A 20,899-nucleotide genomic window follows, 5' to 3' on the forward strand; every position below is an offset into this window, starting at 1 on the left:
ATTAAAGGTGAAGATTATGTTTCAGGCAAAATCTTCTCGTCTTCAGAAGCTCTCTCCAGAAACATTATAAGACTCATGATATCAAGAAGGCGTAAGCGACAACTGTGTCATGTCTAAATTGTTCGCCTTCACTCTTGCTGATAACTTAAGCTCTGGCTGCACTCTCTTCCCCTTCTTAAAATCCTCCATATCTAATCCAGATAATCTCTTCTCAAGATTCGCCAGTGCAGTATCGATAGCCTGTTTGACACCATGAGTAGACCAATGATGATACTCAAACCCTCTGAATGGAGATATTTTATCGCAAAGAGCAACCACTTCCACTTTGCGGATTTGGTTGACGACATAATTAAATGTGAGCTTGGTGTCAGTGAGATCTGGCACGGGAAATATGCCTAGTTTTGTGGAGCTCTGGAGGAGCGTTCCAAGGACCATGCCGCTACATTCGAAGGAATCTTTACGGGGTGCGGTGCAATGATGTTTACCGGTGGTGAGTATTGTTTCGACCGTGGAATAGGCGTCGGCTATTGCAGTCAATCTTCGTTCTTGAATTGTATCTTCAATAGTGTTAGTTATATCATACGGTCAGAACTTCAGGGGAAAGGGCAAAATCTATCTTACCAAGAACCCGATTTGGTATTGGAATATCATCTCTGTCTTCACCAATCTTACCATTACTTTGTCGTTCTGCAATTCGAGTAACTTCTTTGAAGATACTTGGCTTTTCAAACACCCAAGAGATACTAAGCCATGGAAGTAAATCATCGGTAAATTCCTCTGGTAACTCGGCTTCAAGCAATGATATCCATCTATCAGACATAATTTCAACTACCTCATGTAATTGATACTTATCAACCAGGGTAGAAATTCTCGATAAGAGATCTAAATCGATTTCACGAGGAACATTCCTTGTCCGGCCATGGATAATGCACATCAAGACTGCAAAAGCATCAGGGTCATCGTCAGGCAAGGAAATCTCAATCTTGCCAACAGAAGCTAGTTCTCGGCCTTCTTTGAAGTTGCTGTGTTGAAGCATGGCTTTGAATACAGGAGAAGCAAGACACATGTGTTTGGACGAGACTAACATATGTACATCTTCGCTGTTAGCGTTTGGTTCATCGGTTGAATCGTTCTCCTCCGAGTAGTCTCGTGATTCTGCTTTTGTCTTTGCTGAATCTCCCAGGTTCTCTCCTTCGTTTGTTTCTGCCAGCTCTACCACTCGTGTGAGAAGCAGGACCAGATCTCCGTCCGGATCATATGTCACAAACATCTTGTTTGATATCTTTCTGAGTAGATTCAAATTGCTACTCTTGTATCTTGAGTTGGGCAAGTTCTTTTTAAATTAAAGTAGATCAGGAGATTGGAATTGGCCTGAGATGATTGAAATGTATATTCCTTAATAAGCTCAGCCAGAAGTGATGAATATTCACTCGGGATGAGGAACTGAATAGTATCATCGTTTTATAGAGATCCAATTCTCTGTTGCCTAACATTTGACGTTATTGATGACATCCATTCATGAAACCCAGGCGAGTGTATAAGGCTGGAGCCTGCTGGATTTAACTGTGGCTGAGATCTACGGTAGCTAAAACGGCAAGGCCAACCCCACTAATGTCTGCCCCTCAGCCTTACTTCATCGTGGTCCTCAAGGTTCTTGAAACCATTAAATAAACCATAACCTCCCTTGTAGAATATCTTGATTTCACAAAGACTATTGTCAATTCCAGAAACTTACCAATCCTTTTGATATTGACGTCGAGCTAACGAAAGATGTCTATCACTATTGACAAGATCCTTGCTGCTTCCCCAGACACTCAACGTGGCCGTCCGACACAGCTAAGTTGTGATCCAAAGGGGGAGCGTATTGCTTATGCCGTACGTGTATATCTCGAACTACTCATATGCCAGTGCTGACTCTTTCTTCTAGTCTGGTAAATCAGTTTTCGTTCGTAATATTGATGATCCTTCATTAAGTAAACAATTCACAAATCACACAACTCAAACCACCGTTGCTCGATTCTCTCCCTCCGGTTACTATATTGCCAGTGGTGATGTCTCTGGAAGCGTCAAGGTCTGGGATTCGATAGAAGGAGTCAACGTCAAGGGAGATTATCATATTATAAATGGCAGAATTAATGATATTGCTTGGGATGGAGATTCTCAACGTATCATTGCAGTGGGAGATGGCCGAGAACGATTTGGAGCTTGCATAACTGCAGATAGTGGAAATACCGTGGGAGAAATTGTTGGTCATACTTCAGTCATCAATTCAGTTGCAATTCGTCAGCAAAGACCACTCAGAGCAGCTACTGGATCTGATGATATGAGCATGGTGTTTCTCCATGGAGCTCCTTTCAAATTCAATGCAAAGTTGGGAGAGCTTCATAAAGGTTACATTTACGGAGTAGGATTTTCGCCGGACGGAAACCACCTCGTAAGTGTCGGAGCGGATCGCAAAATTCAATTATATGATGGAAAGACTGGTGATACCAAGGCAAGCTTTGGAGAGGGAGAGCATACAGGAAGTATATTCAGTGTCTCGTGGGCAAAAGACTCGAAGAGATTGGTTACAGCCAGCGCTGATCAGACGGTCAAATTATGGGATGTCGAAGCTGGTAAGGCTGTTCAAACTTGGAGATTTGGTGGAGAAGGAAATGTAAGCATTCCAGATCACCAGGTTGGTGTTGTATGGCCTTCACGCAGCGATGGAATGATCATCAGTTTGAACTTGGCTGGAGATCTAAATTACTTGGCTGAAGGAACGGATAAACCAACGAAGATTGTCCAAGGACATGGCAAAGCTATTACGGCCATTGGCTCAGCATACACGGAGAAAGGTCAAACATTGTGGACAGGTAGTTTCGATGGTCGAGTCGTCTCCTGGGATGTCGGCACTGGTGTTGGCTCTGCTACCGAAGGTTCTTCGCATACCAATCAAGTATCTAGTTGGGCCAGCGCTGGAGATAAATCCTATAGTGTTGCCTGGGATGATACTTTACGAACTATTGACGTTCCTCAAAATACTTTCGTTGGCGAGGCAGCTAAGTTGAATGGTCAACCTAAAGGAGTAGCAGCTGTGGACGACAAATTGTATGTTGCTACTACAAACGGCATCGATATCTTCTCTGGAGGTAGCCTCGTAAATACCGTGGCAACCAAGGACTTCACACCAACATCTGTTACAGCAAACGGAAACATTGTAGCGGTAGGAGATGATCGTAATGTTGTACATGTATACAGCGTCGATGGAAACAATTTATCTCCCAAAACAGAACTTACAAAATCTCTAGCTGTAATCTCCGCATTAGAATTTTCACCTAGTGGAGATCTTCTTGCGGCAGGAAATTCGTCAGGCAAAATTCATGTTTATGATACATCCAATTGGGAGATCAAGACGGATAGATGGGGTGGCCACACGGCAAGAATAACCAGCATTGGTAGGTTTTTTCTTTCTTTCTTTCTCTTTGACAGGATGTTTTACATCTTATACCCAAAGCTCTGTCCCATTTTCTCATGTCGCACAACTAATATTTCTTCGCAGATTGGAACCAAGCTGGAACCCATGCCGTGAGTGGCAGTCTCGATACTAATGTTTTCGTTTGGAGTCTTGCCTCACCAGGAAAGAGAGTCAAAGCCCCCAATGCGCATAAAGATGGTGTTACCGGTGTTCGTTGGGTTGATGGTGGAAAGAAAGTCGCTTCTGTGGGTGGAGATGCTTCTTTGAAGGTTTGGGATGTCGCGGGATTAGCATAAAGCGAAGCATATTTTTATAGAGCGCGTGGTAGCGACGCATTTATGCATGTTCTCTCGCGATGTTGCAGATTTTAGAGTAGTAAGGTATCAAATGAAAGCAGTTTTTTGGAGCGCTAAATGTCAATAGAGATTTTATTTATTCATTAAGAAATTGAAAAAAGTTGGTGAACTATTCAATTGTCCAAAAGGCAACACTCAAACGAAAGATGTGGAATGAATTTCGAAAGATCTCGATCAGAACAATTTCATCAGTGACGTGGATCCTAGCCACAGGAATTACGCCTGACATGTCAAGTTCAAACAAGACGTGCAAATAAGAATTAGATAGGACCGGAGCAAACGCACCTTTACCACAAGCTTTAGCAAACACAACAAGCTTTTGCCAACACAAACAAGCTCCCGTCGCCTCCAAGAAGTTAAGAATATTAGACCAGGGGTTAAAACAAGAGACTGATCACCTTGTTGTCGTACGCAAATTGGAGGAACAGGGCAAACAGTCGACCGGGCGAAATCTAGAAATGTGATGAGAATCAGAAACACGCAAATTAGAATCTCCTCAGACGATCTTGGCGTATGTAATATGGCATTTCATTTTTATGCGAAAGTGGCTCGAGCAGGTCGAAATGTTCCAAGGTAGCTGGAGCTGGAGGAAGGTTACTGTGGATTTCCTTGATTTTTGATTACGTGGAGCCCGGCGCCTAGAAGACTGTTTTTGCGGAAGGTGTGGCTAATGAAAGCTGACGTCATCATCCGTGCAGCTCAATGAACCAATCAAACGATTTAGATCTTCACGCTTCTCCATGTTATTTCCACTAGCGGGAGCTACCTAGGGAAGTATTCTGGCGTACCTAGCCACAGGAGTAACGTAAATTTGGGTAAACACTGGTAAACATTGGTCACTGGTTGGTATTGGTGGGATTCGTGGTGTGGTCATTCCTTTATTGGTGTGAGAAGAAAAATAAGGAAAATCAAGGTACGAAGTCTCAAACACGTTCCACAACATGTGCATACTAGGTAGGTATGGTATGGTAAGGTAAAAAGAAAAGGGTATTAAAGTTTGAACTTTCCTTCTCCTAAAAGTCTTGGATTCCTTAGTGATATCTTCATTTTCATCTCTATTCTTGTCATCCTCTCTCGACTTAATCAGAGTGTTCGTTGCTCTTCAAGTTGTTGAGTTATTCATTACTCAGCTTCACCTCACCTACTTACGAACGTACCATCTATAAAATGGGCATGTTCTCACGCAAACAGCAGGCACCTGCTACTACTGGACCTGGAGCAAATGTAGCTACTCATGAGACAAAGCATCATGGTAAAGGACCATTGGTTCTTCCCATGAATAAGCGTCCCAGTTTCGGTCAATGGCTTAAAGTCACTTGGCTCGATATCCTCACGATGGCTGCTATGGGTGCTGTTGGACTGGGTGTTTATGAAGCTCATCCAGCTCCTTCTCGATCTTTCCCAGTCTATTTCCAAGATGGAGAGATTGTTTATCCTCAATTCGCATACGTGAGTATACCCTCCATCTATCCTGAAAATCATCTAATAAATACATTCAAATAATTTCCCAAACAATATCTAACTTACATTCATCTAGCCTCTCCGTAACGAAATCGTTCCAATTTGGGAAGCTGCACTCCTCGCATCTCTCGTCCCTATTGCCGCCTTCTTGATCGTTCAAATTCGCGTCCGATCTTTCTGGGATATGAACAATGCCGTAATTGGTCTCCTCTACTCCCTCATTACAGCTGCCGTCTTCCAAGTTTTCCTCAAATGGCTCATTGGTGGTCTCCGTCCTCATTTCCTCACCGTATGCAAACCCAATATTCCAGTCACCACGGCACAAGAAACAGGAAATGGTCTCAACTTCATCATGTACGACCGAAAAATCTGTACAGGTGACGAAGATGAAATCGATGACTCTCTCGAATCCTTCCCATCTGGTCACTCCACTGCTGCTTTTGCCGGTTTCATCTTCTTGTACTTGTACTTGAACGCAAAGCTGAAGGTTTGGTCAAACTATCACCCTGCCATGTGGAAACTCATCGTTACATATGCACCTGTTCTCGGCGCCACGCTCATCGCAGGTGCACTCACCATTGACGAATACCACAATTGGTATGATTGTGTCGCAGGAGCTATTATCGGAACAGTTATGGCGTTCTCATCTTACAGAATGGTGTATGCGTCGATCTGGGACTGGAGAACGAACCACATCCCATTGAACCGCTCAACTCCTTTCCCTGGTACTGGAGCGGATCTTGAGGATGCGACCTTCACGAGAAAAGCTGGATGGGGCACCGAAGGTTACAGTGATAGTGGATTTGGTGCTTATGGTCGCGGATATGGACATGGTATGAGTGAGGGTGGAGATATCAGAAATAAGGAGTACAATAATGGAACTGGTACATCGGGCATTGGACGCAAACCCGTCGGTGCAGGTACAGGTCACTTTAACGGAGATGCTGCGCATATCGTCTAAGGTACTTCAGATGTCATAAAAGGATAAGAAAACTTGATGATGATGATGATGAGAGTTTGGAGTTGCATAGTATGGTATGAAATGGCGTTTTAGTGAAGCAAGGAAGCAAGGATGGATGGATTTTACGAACATGATACCAGCATAATTTGCATCAGCCTTTGGTTTGCTTTTACATCTTACGTTCGACGTTTAATTAATTAGCTTTTAATAAATATTTATGATTTGAAATATCATGTCATGCTATTTGAAATTTGTGTTTTGTTGCCTTCATTATCGCGCTCGTAATTGAGGACCAAGTGGACCGAAAGGACAAATTGAAGTGAACTTGAGAAGCAGTTTTGAAGTCAAAACCATGTCTCCCTAAGATCTAAATTTACAATGCAATATGAAGAAAGGGAGGATGAAGCGCTCGAAGAATCGGGGATTCATACTAGCTGATATTGGTACTCTTAACCGATGTTATATGTTGATCAATAGCATTTCATAAATCCTCTTGATTTTTTGCCGCTGGTAATGATTTCCCCTGTTTTGTTTTGTTTTGTTATATTTTGTTTTGTTTCGTTTCATTTCGTTGAGAAAGACAGAAATTGAGAAAAACAGAAATACAGAAATACAGAAGTTATGAAGATCTTCAGCATAACATAAAATCTCCACGTCTGGAGACCAGGTGGTGAATATTAGCTGAGATGGGATCAAGATGGAGATGGAGATGAGAGCTAGTTAGCTGGTTATTACGATATTATAGGGAACTTTGGATTTGCTATGCTATATTAGCTAGATGGGTGGTTGAGTGAGTGAGAGAAGATAGATAGATAGATATATATAGGTAGGTAGGTATGTAAGGACTGGGAGCGAGGAGTTTGGGATGTGTGTGTGTGTGTGTGTGTGTGTGTGTGTGTGTGTGTGGGTTGATGATATTAATAAATTGGGGAGATGAGATGGAATGGAATGGAAAGGTGTGGGTATAATAGATTGGGTATGAATGTGTATGTATATATATATATATATGTATATATGTATATATGTATATATGTATATATGTATATATGTATATATGTATATATATATATATGTATATGTGTATATGTAATTGTACCTATATATGTAAATATTTCCCCCTTCCCCCCCTACCTCCCCCCCTAAAAAAATAAGGATATATTTTTTATATAAAAATAGATTCTTTCTTGTCTTTAGCAGTATTCTGAAGATTCACTAGTAGGTACCTACCTAGGTAATAAGGGAAAATTTCGAGCTAGATACAATTTAGGTATTTTTTTAACAGTCCTGGAGAGTTTTATTAAAAGAGTAGGTATTGTTCTCGGTGTACACTTTGAATATTTGATACATACTTGAATATATTTACTGCAATGTATATATGTGTCTCTCAAGCTGTATTCAGTATAGGTATTCAGTATTGAGTGTTCGGGATAGAATTCCTGAAAAATAACTACCCAGATGTCGCTTTGAAGAGTGCGGCTAAGAGGGTAATTTTACTACGAGGGCGTCCGCTGAGAGATTGGGTGCATTGTGGTAATGAGGTTGTTGAATACTGGATTGCTGAAGATGAGATTTTTGAAAGATGTGTGGTTGTATAATGACTAATCTGGACTTTATCTTGTAGAGCGGAATATCGATTTCTTCGAAGTAGAAGAATGAGTATTTCTCCTTGTTTTAATTTGTAACTCTTGGATTTCAGTTTTGTGTTGCGTGTTTGGTTTTCTGCTAGCTGAGTGCTGCAGATGCAATGGATACCTACTGGGGAGGTGCGAGTGTCCAATTTGGGTTTGATGGTTGTGATGATATTGGATCGGTTAGGTGAGAGGTATATATATTTGATTCTGTCTTCTCGGCTTTGACCCCGGGTGGGAAGACACTGGAGATATAGTGAGATTAGTAGGGAGATGAAACGGTTGGTGTTAAACTGGTGGAGTTGGAGAATGTATTATTCATTGATTTTTGTGAAGTTGACAGGAATCAGAGATATGGCTGCTAGATATACCCAGAGTTTATAAAGGAACATAGTTTTGAAAGACATCATGTAGAAAGAGAGAACAGAGGGGTCGAGTGCTCATGAGCTGTTTCTAATATCTTCCAGAAATGTCTTTTTCCTTCAAAATATCTGCTTTGGGGTGAAACATTCGATACCTGAAATCTTTTACTTTCTCAAACTTCAAAGAAGGGAAATTGTTCTAACGTATGAGGAATCATCAGTTCCCGTGATTCTTGTGAGTAGTGTTTAAGCACCACTTAGGTTAAGTGATAAACGAGGAGAAAATGAAAGGAAAATATGAGCATGAACTGAAACATACCTATGTAGAATAGAGCAGAGTACAGAAATTTAGTGCATAGTGTGAGGTAAATGAAGTTTTCATGTTATTCAGAAGTTTTTTCAAGCATACTCATACTAGGCAGTGAGGAGCAAGTTACCCCTTATTCTAGCATTTGATCAGCATAATTTCACATTCGCCAAAACCAAGCATCAAGCTGTCGTTCAAGCTTGATCTCGCAAATGAAGATTGAAACCTTAATATAACTACCTAGGTAATGATGAATCTGACAACAAGATAAGCGAATCCATTAATGTAGATCTCGGGACCGAGAACTATAGAGTTTGAAGACGGATAATCGGATGAACAACAATCCGAAGTTGTTATAGGATTGCAAAATTGCTTAATGAACATAATTATCAATGAAGGAGATCGGAAGTTGAATTATGAAGGTAGGAAGAAAGTTTCTCTGTGGACATCATCTTTGGTTCCGCTTTTCCTAATTACTATCTGCTTGTTTTCATCGCATCGGGCAGCTTCTGCAGGATCTGTATTGCTATAATCACTCTTCTAACCTTCGCACAGCCTTCTTGCCAAGAATCACATGCGTGCCAAGTCGGTACTTTTCAGCCCTGCTCTCGCCTGTGGATAGGAGTTGGAGCGTGCCATGCGCATAGTGTATCTGTCTCGACCGGAGATCGCTCAATCTTCTCAAATATCATGTCTTTCCTCTGCATCGATGTGACTAAATAGCAGTGCATTGAATCTAGTCCAAAGTCTGCAGTCATGGCAAAGTGCAAGAGTCATCCTCTGGATGTTCCCAGTGAGTTGTATCATCGCAGTACCTACGTCGAGAACTAACTGCCAATAGTCGTTGAAAAAAACATCTCGGGGAACTTACAGGCCCATGATATTCTGTTGATCATCTCTATTGTATGCAGCATAATCGCATGTAGTCTATCGTTTTACCTGATCTGGCGCCATCTCAGCAATTACGTCCACCCTAAAACGCAAAAGTTGTAAGTCGACCAGCTTTTGACCAGATTCTGAAAACTTCTGACAAAACTGCTAGAATTATACGAATTCTTTTCATGGTCCCTGTATATACAATCTGTTGCATATTCAGTATTCAATACTACAGGGAGAATGTTTACATTGGTGCCATATACGAATTTTATGAATCAATTGTCATCGCTTCGTTCTTTCTACTGCTCTGCAGATATCTGCATATAGAAATGCATTCGCTTCGCAGAGTCTTTGCTCTTGTCCAGCCCAAACCCTGGTTATATCCAGTCCGATTGCTAAGAATGAAAATCTGGCGTAAGAAAACCACTTATACAGAAGATGGACTAAAGTGGTTTGGTGTGAGTCTTCCCTCAGCAGCTTTCAGTCCAGAAGAACTTGAAAGCATTGCTAATGAAGGCTTTTGACAGATAATATGGGCTGCCGTATTTCAGTTCTGTGTGGTGAAATTCCTTGGAGCTCTTGTAAAATGTATTACAGAAGCTGCAGGTGTCTACTGCGAAGAATCCAGCAGTATTAAACATGGCAGGATTTGGGTACGTGAACAAATGTCTTGGAAGTGTAGAAAAGGGCCTCACAGACTAAGTACCACAAGTAGATCCAGATCATTGAGATTGTTTCCCTGGTCACCGCCATGTTCTGTCTGCTTCAATTCTATAGCCAGACTAAGGTAGTCCTCGCGGAACGGAACCCCCTTCTCAAGTTCGTGGCCATCAAGTTGGTTGTTTTCCTATTTTATGTCCAGTCGGTAAGCTTGTGTGATTTCTTACATATGGTTCCCAACGTTAACACCACTAGTTCATCTTCGGACGGCTTACCGCCGAACACGGCAAATTACAGCCTACAGACAAACTATCGTATCCTTCAGTATCTGTCGGCATTCCGAATACAATTCTGTGTGTCGAGATGGCAGGTGTAGCGGCCCTCCATCTTTGGGCATATCCCTGGCAAGAATACGGCGGCAATATGACTCGGACGTCGGAGAGTCCCAGTTCCGACAACATGATGCACTTCTCTTGCCAGCAAACCTCTTTTCCACTACCTTGGTGGCAAGCACTTGTCCATGTACTCAGTTTTGGCGATGTTTTAAAAGGAATTTTGGAAGGCTTCCATGGACTTCGGACCAGTCGACGTAATGCAATCATGGCCCACTACGTGGATGCAGGGATCGAGGGCAGGGCAAGCCCGTACAATACAAAGGATCTCTCTGAGGCATTGGACCTGGTGCATCGAGGCCCGGATGAACATTGAAGCTTATATTGGTTGCAGAGTGTGGAATCTGAGGATTAGGATCAAAACTGTAATAGAACAAGACATTGTAACGAGGGTTGAAATTAGATCATATTGTTAGGTCGAGAGAACATTAAAAGCCTTCCAATGACGAAAGTCTGCTGCTGGTTACCCACCTTACTGCGAAGCTGCTTCTATATCGCTTAGATTGGGTTGAGCGAATGGGAAGCCTTGCTATCCCCTCACCGTTCGCCACAAGATGAGCAACGGAGATACGCAGAATAACACTGATTGTTGGAGCAAAATCTCAGAGTTACGGGGAATACAATGCTTGTGCACGATAGTTGAAGATTTCGTAGTTACTGTCATTTGTTCGTTTGACCTACGTTCTTCGCAGCAGAATGAAGTAAACCTTTGGTAGGGATCGAAACCAGTCCTACCCCCAAGCATTGTGGTGAGTGATACCTCAGCTAAACTCAAGATCTAAGCTTGATTACATTGCGCTTCAGAAAAATGTCACACTCTTTAGGATGTTACGGGAGTGGGGTTGATGGAAAGGGTCAAGATCATGTGTTTAAACTTCTTCGAGCTTGGCAAGCTGTCAGAAGTGAGTAGTACGAACCAGTAGTAATTTTGGGTTTGACGTATTTCCGGTTCTCGATTGGCACAGAAACGAGTCGTAAAGACTCCCGACAACGAATATTAAGACCAGACCATAACCCACACCTGCTCCCGTTCTCGAACCTCAACTTCTAAAAGAATAGTTGCAAAACTTTGTGCATCTCTATCTGTCTCAGTGAGAAGCGGCCTTGCGAGCTTTAGATTTCCAAGCCAAAGAGAATTGCAGTATACAAGTAAGGGGGCGTCTAACAAGGACCTTGGATCAGGAGCTTGACTAACTCTAATTGAATGACCCTCGGGGTACGTCTAACCACTCTACAAACATTCGGGGGTATATCAAGAACGATCCTTAAAATTCGTGCCAACAGTGAGGTGCAAGAAGTGCCTTTCATCCTACAGCATGAACCAGGGACTACCAAGGCATTCACACTTCAAGAACCGTCTTGCTACATAGTGCGAAATAAAATTAACCCTTTCCTGTCCCAGCCTCTCTATTCTTTCAGACGTGTTCCGAACTCTATGACACCGCCGCCCCACGTGCTTTTCCTGGTCAAGCGCACAGCTTGTGCGGCCATCTCCTGTATTTTCATCATTCCCATAGATGTGAAATATCTAGGTGTGCAAAGATCTCGGTTTTTGTCCCTCCGGTTTCCACCAGCTTGACGTTTGGCTTTATGGATGCTGGAAGATACGGTGGCATTGTGTTGCAACGGTACTCACGTTGAAAGTGGAAAATTATCGTTGATTGCCCAATCTCCCGGCAGCTTAAATCTCAATCTGGCAAGCCATCACACTTTAGACAGGAGAACCAGGCAAGAAAGAGGACAGCTGTTCATGAGGTGTAGTGATCTGCACCCAAGAGACCTACGAATAGCGTACTACCGAGGCTCACAGGAATTGAGTTCATTAAGGGTCTTAGCTAGCGTTGCTTGTTAGAAATAAAAAGCATTGCGGAGCCGGAAGCGGAACGAGAAGAATCCGAAGCACCGGATAGCACATGGATGAAAATCGTTATTTGTAAATCAAACAACTTGAGGACTCTGGGGAGTCGGGGATGTGAATCAAAGAATCTATATAAACACAAAATAATGAATGGTGTATGGGGGAGTTGTTCTTCGGTAGTTGATCAGGTTGAATTTCAATCGATGTATCTGCAAAAGGCGAACGGGTGCAAGGTTCTCCCGAGGTCCTTGGAGTCGGGTATCTGTGGCTGTGGCACTAATCCTGAAGCAGATTAAATTGTGGCTGTGGCGCTATGCAACGCCATACCTGTCACGCACGGATGTGAGATCACAACGCTTCCAATCTTCTCCTAATCTTTTTTAATACTCGAATAGCTAGAATAATAAAGACCTCAGTCAGTATCAGAGACTGATCATACACTTGCCCCGTTATTCAAGCTTCGTGATAACAAAGTAACGAGAAGAGCAGGCACTAAAGACAGGCGAGGTCATGGTTTCACTGCTTCATGGCATTCTAAGGGCACTTACGACGAATGTGGAGAAAGCAGATGGTGGAAATATCCTATGGTACTTGATGACCCACGAGCATAGAGAACGGAGTGAAATCCTTTTCGATGATAAGATAGTCAAAGATTACGCGTGGGGCTTTGTTCCGTTGCGTCGAGTTCATGCTGGCTGTCTGTCTGTTCAACACATATATCTCGCTAGAGCCTACTTGAAGCAGATACCTAGCTATAGGTAGAGATGGAAACTTGATATAACGGTCATTCAAAAAGATATGAAAAGATCTACATGATCGATGAGCCTGTAGGATTTCATAGTTAGTTCGATTTATAATAGTAAAGTGTAGTTTTGAATGACAATCTTGTATTTAATCAAAATCGAGATTCCAGTTGTCGAGAAGATTATCGATATTTAGATATCATACTAATATGGTATGAAAAAAACTGCAACTTCAAAAGACGGTCTCTTCACGACCTTAACTTGGACTGGTTTTCCTTGTTGGAATTTCTCCATGTATATCAAAGTCTTGAAATTCAAAGGAAAGAAACTGTTCTATGATGACATCAAGTACATGAGCAGAATATCGAAAACACCTGAAACTTGAAGTGAGATACGCCACCAACCCATCAATCTCAGTCACTTTCACCGGAATCGTCATCTTCTTCTTCCTCATCGTCATCATCTTCTTTTAAATCAACCACATTTCTATCATCTTTGCTTCCCGTAAGACCGTTACTTGATATTTCGTCCTCACTTTCCTCATCAGAACTCTCAATTTCGGCAACATTTGCGTTGTCCTCATACTCAAGAGGCTTTTCTCTAATCTCGGGCTTGGCTTCGGGCTCAGGGTCATATTCAGTACCACGCTCCTCGAACGAACAATCAGGCTGTAAAGTGTCTCTTGATCGGTAGCATTTGAAACACAGATTAAAGTTCCAGCAGCTTTGGCATTTAAACCATGTACCCACAATTCCCTGTGATTTTTTTATCAGTAGATGCAAGATTATTGTCTCAAGTGAGTTAAAATGAGTAAAATTCTGAAACTTACCAGCAGACATCCGTCACACCATCTAGAAGGTTGCACGGAAGCTTTCCTTGAAGTATGATGTTTTCTGACCCATTTCTCACCATCTGGGGATAGGGCATCCGGTGTCAGAAGTTTTACAACTTCCTCACTAGCTCCGTAATATCGAGCGACCTTTAAAGGGGACCATTCGCGATCAAGTCCCTCCCCCTTCACCCAAAGATTCCCGCCATTCGACAATAAGAGCTTGATAATTTCAGGTTGGCCGTCTGGTGTTGTATCCCATCTTCCACAAATTCTAGCAGCCCACATGAGGGGTGTCCAGTTGTCACAGTCAGGGTAATTGACAACTTCTGGGCCTAGGCAGGCTATCGAGCGCTCAAGTACCATTGTGACCAAATCAATTTTGCCACTAAGTACAGCATAGTGCAATGGTATTCTTTTTAGTTGGTCTTCTGCCTCGATAAACTTGTCATCGGCGAGTAGATTGAAATGATCGATTGTGCGGAGAGCTGCGAGGTGAATCGGTTTTCGGCCCATCCAATCTGCAACATCCGAATCCGCTCCTTTGTCCAATAGAAATTTGACAAGTGAAGAATCGTTGTGAAGACAGGCGGAATTGATTGCATATCCTATTCTTCCGCCGGATGCGTTAATGTTCGCCTTAGCATCATCGATGAGATATGATACTAAGGGAAATTCATTACTAATTGGAGATTTTGGGCTGCGACACGCAGTCTGTAAAGCTGTACCATACGAATTCGGACTTGCTAAATCTACATCAATCCCAGACCCTTTCTTTACCACAAGCTTTATGAGGGGTAAATCGCCAGTCCAACAAGCAATAATAAGCGGTGTGCCAAAAGTTCCACCCGTAAGATTGACTTGTGCATTTTTATAGAGGAGATATTCAACAATTTCGGTATTGTGACGTAAAATTGCGATGCCTAAAGGGGTCATGTATTTTTTGTTGCAGATCTCTATACTGGCTCCCGCATTCACCAAGAGTTTGACCCAGGTCAAGGGAGTCGTTCTTCTTAAACAATGCAGCGCAGTATTCCCATCATCGTCAACGAGATCCAAATCAGGACGATATTCAAGTAAAGCTCGCAAAGGCCCGTCAGAGGAAGCCTCGTTCGTAAATGCATATTGCAAAGGGCATTTATTCAAGGAACCTCGCTGATTGGGATTTGCGCCAGCCTCAAGTAAGAGCCTTACAATTTCGGTGTGTCCTCCGCTTACTGCAGCCGTCAAAGCTGTAGCGCCCTCGTAGTACATGGCCGCAGCGTGGTGATGCCTGATATTCAAGTCCGGCTTATATTGCAGACAAACTCTTACGACATCAATGTGATTGTTTCCGCTGGCGAGAAAAAGTATGTTTCCACTAGTGGAAGTTCGAGTAATATCAGCACCATTTCTTAGGAGAATACGCACAACTTCAACAAAGTCGTATGCAACGAGCAAAGGGCCCCACCCTTCATTCAACTTTTCATCCATTTCAAGGTTAGCTCCTAAATCCAATAGTAGTTGAACAGTTTCCGGTTTGTTGAAGCGGGCTGCGAGATAAATTGGGGTGACGCCCTCATCTCCTGAGACATTGACGTCCGCATTTCTTTCAGCAAGGATTTTTACGACATCGGTCAAACCAAACTCTGCAGCTGTTGAAATCACAGATTTCTTCGATGAGGAGGATTCGTCTACCACGTTGACGTCGGCTCCGTTATCCAAGAGCAATTTAACCAACTCAACATTCCCACCACACTGAACAGCTCTAGTCAAAATTGGTGCATGATCCGACCCAGCTTTCCAGTTCGGATTTGCTCCATATTTGAGCAAGAGCTCACACATTTCTTTATTTAAATCCTCAACGCCAAACCACAATGGAGGGCGAGAGCCTTCCGAAGCTGTTGTAGGAGCCCCAGCTTCCACAAGCGCACGAGAACATTTGGGAAACTCATTTCTCAATGCTATGCTTAAGGACTGCGTTTCGTCACCCGGATAACTTTTGTCGGCCCCCGCTCTCAAAAGTCTAACATGAGAATTAGCACAACTGCTTGTCTTCTGAGGAATCTCATTACTTACTCCTGGACGATTTCATGATGGCCATAGACGGCTGCGGTTTGGAGCGCCGACCAGCCAGTATCGTCTCTACAGTCGATATCTGCTTTAGCTCCTAAAAGTAACTTAATCGACTCGAGGCTCCCAATGGAACACGCTATAGTTAATGGAGGGGCACCGTTTGATGACCAATTGAGATCTGCATTTGCGGATATTAGCAACTTGACCACCCGTCCGTGAGTCATTCGTACAGCAAGACAGAGGGGTGACATTCTAGGAAGCGGCTCGAAATCAACTGCGACACTTTTTCCGATGAGAAATTCTACGGCATCGTCTAGTCCGAGCCAAGCCGCTCTGCACAAAAGTTCGGTAGAATAATCATATTTGTCAGATAAACTCGAGGTACATTTAAGAAGAGTAAATAAGACGCGGTAGTCCGCTGAGTGAATTGATAGTTCAAGTGTAGGTTTGGTCGGACTGAAGCTGTTTAAAAGAATTTCTAGAGTATCCTCATGACCATGACGCGCTGCTTCGACCAAGGCCGCATCGTATTCATTATGTAGATCTTGTGAGTATTTGTTTTTATCGATTATCGGAGCAATAAGTGTATTGAGTCCTAGTGAGCTCAGAATCACGATAGCTGTTGATAGAGGGGCTTTGGGCCTTGTAATAGGATGCGATAGAATGTGGTAGGTCTCCGCCCAAATATCCCTGGTCTCTGTTTGGCCTAGAAACGTCTCAACCGCAACAAGTAGATCACTTGATTCTAGTCCTTCTGAGATAGCAACCTTGCAATGAGTTGGCCATTGAATCGTGGCGTATGAGATAAGATCATGTCTGAAATCAGATACTGGACATACGTGCGGACCTCCATGGAGATCGACACGATAGAACGCTGCTGCGCGTTTTTGAGATTCGATTAAAGACAAGTACCCAAGGCAGAAGATTGCAATATTCTTGTGAGATCTTACTCGGCTCCCGCTATAAAACCATGCATTTGTAGGAGCCAAAGTCGTAAAGAAGTGTCTTATAAATGGGTGACGATATGAAACTTCGTTGTTCTCTACGACAAATATGCCACCAAATGTCTCATGAAGCTTTTCCATAAGTTCTTCCACCGTGCATTCCTCCTGATCTAAAACTTCCGCATCAAGATTAACGTTAACCCCCCGAAGCTCCCAGATTGTCAGAGGATGGTGGGAGTAGGTTACCCATTGGAGGATCTTTTGAGCCCAAGGCTGTCTCCATGCAGGCACCGAATGCATGATTACTGTGAGGATATGTTCTGGAGTGACAACCGACAGATTTCGCAAAATTTCTTTCAAGCATGATTTTGTTGTTGAATGAGGCTTAAACCTAAGCCAGTCTAAAATCAAATGACACACGTAGTCTTCGTTAGCTTGACTGAGTATCTCTCTTAGCGAAGCTTCGAGACCACAATACTTTGGGCGCTCCTGAAACAATCGTAATAATGCATGTGCTACTGCAGATGGTGCTTTCAGCTGAGGAGTTGAATTGGACTTGTGTTGATCCATATTTATAGTTAAACATTTGGACAGAATTGGCTGATGGATTTTGCTCGTGACAATAACCTTGAATGGAGTTTCAGAAGTTTTGGAAATAAATGCGAGATTGGCCAAAAACCACCCACAATCTTCTTCGCACTCGTCTATTCCGTTGATAATGAACCTCACATTGTCTATCGAATCTCCGATGCGCAGAAAATATATGAAATTTAGTAGATGTTGATTGGTCCAGCTATGGAAATTCAGGAATCTTTCAAGATTGTTGTTAAGGCCAGGAGAGCACTCGCGATAGTGACTAATTAATTGTGCCAAGAACGTGTAGAACATAGACTTTAAATTGTTGTACCGTGAGTCATGCTTTCTGAATGCAAAATAAAGAACAGAGGTGTCGGTTGGTGCATCTTTCCAGGATTCAATTTGCTGTGTAAGGAACTTCGTAAACCGAGAAACATCAAAATTGCCATGCATATGGAGAATATTCGAATTTTTGGCGCTCAACCATTCTTGGAAATTTGTATTTCCAGCAATCCAGGTTAGATCCTCAGAGATCGAGAGATCGTCAGCCACACTGGGAGAGTATACGGGAGAAGCTTGTGATAGCATAATTTTCAGACAACGAGAAAGAGGAGAATCAAAATCCGGAGAATACGAAATGAAATCAAGAACACCTTCAGAAATCTGGCTGTGATCCTTTGAGCTACAAGGAAGTTCTTTTTCAGGACGATCAATCCCTATTCGTCGTTCAAAGGGAACATCCATCGTTGACATAAACTCGTCAAATACCTATATGATTAGCCAACTGTTCTTGAGTGGAGTTCTTGGATAACAAAACTGATGTAGAGCCTAACTTACTTGCAATACATGATCCGTGGACGAGGAGAAGACGTTTATCAGTCGGATATGAATGATTACTTTAGAATAGACAAACAAGCTGTTGATATCAACAATTGCTCGGGAAAGTCCGTTGACAGCGGCCATGAAGTTCTGTAGATGCGATCCGCCATTTTTTAAAAACAATTTAGCAATAGATCTTTCCATATCCTCAAAGGATCGATGTCGATGTGGTGCACTAAAAGAGATCTAAAATTGATCAGCATTTTTTGATCTGGTGAGAGCCACAACTTCAGCTACCTACCATGGCTACAGTCGACGTTCTAATACTTTCATCATTTGAAAGATCAAAGCCAGCAAGAACGAGAGCCTAGTACGGATGTCAGATCGAACTATATTGAAGAAACTCAATTCATTTGATAGCACGGTGTCAGGTTCTTCGTTTACTGATGCTAACAGCGCTCATCAAGAATCAAGCTGGAGAAAAAATCTCTGGTCCTACCTGTTTGATAATAATGATACCCAAGTTATGTCCAACAAAAATAAGAGGACGTCTGGTGGCCTCCAATTCAGGAGCACCATCTGAACCGCCTTCGGTAACAGCCTAGATACGTAAGAACGGATTTTCAATATGTATCAATCTCTTAGACAAACATTTTCTGACACAACCGATTTCCTCAAATCTACAAGACTTTTCAAAAGCTTTGATGCCTCGTTAAGAATCCCCTTCCTGGTGTAAATGGTTTCTGCGATACCTTCTAGGTCATAGTCATATGTCATAACCCGCACATTAGTGTTTGGAAACAAGGCATCTTTGAACCACGTGCCCTCACCAGAAGGCTTTCCCCATGTATATCTAGAATCGCCTCCAAGACCGTGCACAGCGACAATACTGGTCAGATATATGGTAAGCAAATGACAACGGTGAGCCGGATACTTCAAAAACGTACTCATATTCCGCCGGTGTACTGGTGGATGCTTCACTGATTGTCAAGCCAAATATTTTTGGTGATGCGGCCACACTGGTGTCAGCCACATTTTCACCTGGGCAGTGAACTGCGACAGTCGTCTCTGACATTATTAATGGTAAAAATGGACTTCTCCGCCATTCAGTGTAATAATTAGATGAAGAAATTCAAAGATGGAAGAGGCGAACAACTTTGGGTGATGGAGCGTCTTTGTGGATGGTGCCTAGGTTACATTAGGCTCTCCTAATTGGGAGATCTTTGAGGCATCGAAGACTAGGTCGTGCAGATGAATGACGTGGATCCTTCAGAAACTGGGAGGCATTGAAAGCAACCTTTGCTTCGCGAATCATAAGATGATAGAAGATAAGCTTTCCCTTCTCAGCCTCGAGATTTTTCAATTTTTCTTTTCAATTTTCATGGCTACTCGCAGCAAAAAGCATTTCATTTTTAATAGAATGGCGTCAGAAATCGGAAGCTCTAGTCTCGGAGAGCCCAAGCTCCCATCCTTCGATATCGAAATGTTTTTAACAGGTGACGAGAACAGCGGCTTTCACACCAAAAATGATCCTTCCGATCCGTGGCAAAGGAAGAACATTATCAATCGAAAAGGGGCCATTGATATCAAGTGCACATGTGTGGACATTGTGCATGGGAAATTCGAGCAGAATAACAATACTTATGGTACCCTTCTCGTTCTTCTCTTACGAATTGACCCTCGAAAACGTTCACGTCGAGTAGCTAGCGCCAATATCTCACTTAAGTTCACAGGCATGAAGCCAGGTGGAGCTCGACCAGAGGTTGTGGCTATATCATTAGATGGACGATTTGGAATGGTGGAAACGACTCACAATGAGGAAACCAGCAAAGGAGGCAAAGTCAACGCAGGAGGAGGCGCTTTAGGTCTAGAAGCAAATGCGGAATTTACGTGGGAGAAGAAAACGATTGCTGACATAACTGATTCTACGACTATTGTTGGTTCTATCGATCTCATAGGATTTGATTATGGGCCCGATAACTGTGCTTCTTGGAGCTTGATAGAGAATGGCGCTCGAAAAACCGGTGTGCCGTCTTCGATACAAGTAGGGATTTTGCTGAAGCGGAAGCATAATGATCCTTTCAAGTGCATCGTGGAGGTCAAGGCCGAGGTGGATTTTATGAGTGGTCTAGAAAGGGTCTTCGGGGCAAAGGCGAAGGACGATCCTGTATTGTTCGATCCGAAATTGATGCCCACAAACAAAATGATGAATTATGAGATGGCTTTAGAGAACCTTTGCGATTTCGATCTAGATCTAGTCACCGATATCACATTTGTGACCCAGTTGAAACAGGAAGGTGTTGTGAAACAGAGATGAGCAACGATTTATAAGCAGCTTAGGATGGGAATTGAAATATGAAGGCTGATCAAGACGGATATGATCGTGAAAATGTTGAATTTATCATAGTTATGCATTCCAATAATGATCCAAACTGAACTTCCACTACTGATTCTCGAGTCAGCAGTCTAGTGGGCAGCGGTGGAGTCACGTGACAGTCCGAAACTATCAACAAAACTCGCAACTAATGCCATCACTGTAATTGATCTAGACATTTTCAAGTCTCTGCTTAATAAGTTGTTTGTGTGTTTTTTCTCCCACAGGATATTGTCAACTG

General features: G+C 42.7%; 6 protein-coding genes across 6 annotated transcripts; 4 read left to right on the top strand and 2 right to left on the bottom strand.

The window, feature by feature from the left end:
- Window positions 1–81: 81 nt before the first annotated feature.
- EAE98_003389 (uncharacterized protein) lies at window positions 82–1,270 on the bottom strand (the record flags this gene model as incomplete). Its single annotated transcript, XM_038951009.1, has 2 exons — window positions 82–557; window positions 622–1,270. The coding sequence occupies 2 exons, from the start codon at window positions 1,268–1,270 to the stop codon at window positions 82–84; spliced, it is 1,125 nt and encodes a 374-aa protein (XP_038812473.1).
- A 360-nt stretch (window positions 1,271–1,630) lies between these two features.
- Window positions 1,631–3,937, top strand: EAE98_003390 (uncharacterized protein). The gene is made up of 3 exons (XM_038951010.1): window positions 1,631–1,875; window positions 1,928–3,437; window positions 3,542–3,937. Exons 1-3 carry the CDS (start codon window positions 1,771–1,773, stop codon window positions 3,751–3,753), a joined length of 1,827 nt encoding a protein of 608 aa, XP_038812474.1. The 5' UTR covers window positions 1,631–1,770; the 3' UTR covers window positions 3,754–3,937.
- A 1,043-nt stretch (window positions 3,938–4,980) lies between these two features.
- Window positions 4,981–6,235, top strand: EAE98_003391 (uncharacterized protein; the record flags this gene model as incomplete). The annotated part of the gene is made up of 2 exons (XM_038951011.1): window positions 4,981–5,262; window positions 5,351–6,235. The coding sequence occupies 2 exons, from the start codon at window positions 4,981–4,983 to the stop codon at window positions 6,233–6,235; spliced, it is 1,167 nt and encodes a 388-aa protein (XP_038812475.1).
- Window positions 6,236–9,288: 3,053 nt separating this feature from the next.
- EAE98_003392 (uncharacterized protein) lies at window positions 9,289–10,776 on the top strand (the record flags this gene model as incomplete). The annotated part of the gene is made up of 6 exons (XM_038951012.1): window positions 9,289–9,325; window positions 9,374–9,521; window positions 9,575–9,866; window positions 9,936–10,061; window positions 10,124–10,273; window positions 10,324–10,776. The coding sequence occupies 6 exons, from the start codon at window positions 9,289–9,291 to the stop codon at window positions 10,774–10,776; spliced, it is 1,206 nt and encodes a 401-aa protein (XP_038812476.1).
- Window positions 10,777–13,474: 2,698 nt separating this feature from the next.
- Window positions 13,475–19,359, bottom strand: EAE98_003393 (uncharacterized protein; the record flags this gene model as incomplete). Its single annotated transcript, XM_038951013.1, has 8 exons — window positions 13,475–13,816; window positions 13,891–15,895; window positions 15,949–18,233; window positions 18,303–18,530; window positions 18,586–18,651; window positions 18,784–18,885; window positions 18,936–19,173; window positions 19,232–19,359. The coding sequence occupies 8 exons, from the start codon at window positions 19,357–19,359 to the stop codon at window positions 13,475–13,477; spliced, it is 5,394 nt and encodes a 1,797-aa protein (XP_038812477.1).
- A 345-nt stretch (window positions 19,360–19,704) lies between these two features.
- On the top strand, window positions 19,705–20,601 carry EAE98_003394 (uncharacterized protein; the record flags this gene model as incomplete). Its single annotated transcript, XM_038951014.1, has 1 exon — window positions 19,705–20,601. The coding sequence occupies one exon, from the start codon at window positions 19,705–19,707 to the stop codon at window positions 20,599–20,601; it is 897 nt and encodes a 298-aa protein (XP_038812478.1).
- Between the last annotated feature and the right edge of the window lie 298 nt (window positions 20,602–20,899).

This window comes from Botrytis deweyae (assembly GCF_014898535.1).
Source record: "Botrytis deweyae strain B1 chromosome Unknown BDEW_006, whole genome shotgun sequence".
Lineage (NCBI taxonomy): Eukaryota > Fungi > Ascomycota > Leotiomycetes > Helotiales > Sclerotiniaceae > Botrytis > Botrytis deweyae.

What these genes read in the sequence shown, in the direction of transcription:
- EAE98_003390 (XM_038951010.1), top strand. Translation starts at nt 1,771, where the DNA reads ATGTCTATCACTATTGACAAGATCCTTGCTGCTTCCCCAGACACTCAA. An exon ending in GGGAGCGTATTGCTTATGCC is followed by an intron (nt 1,876 to 1,927) that starts GTACGTGTATAT and finishes TCTTTCTTCTAG; the next exon opens with TCTGGTAAATCAGTTTTCGT. An exon ending in GGCAAGAATAACCAGCATTG is followed by an intron (nt 3,438 to 3,541) that starts GTAGGTTTTTTC and finishes ATTTCTTCGCAG; the next exon opens with ATTGGAACCAAGCTGGAACC.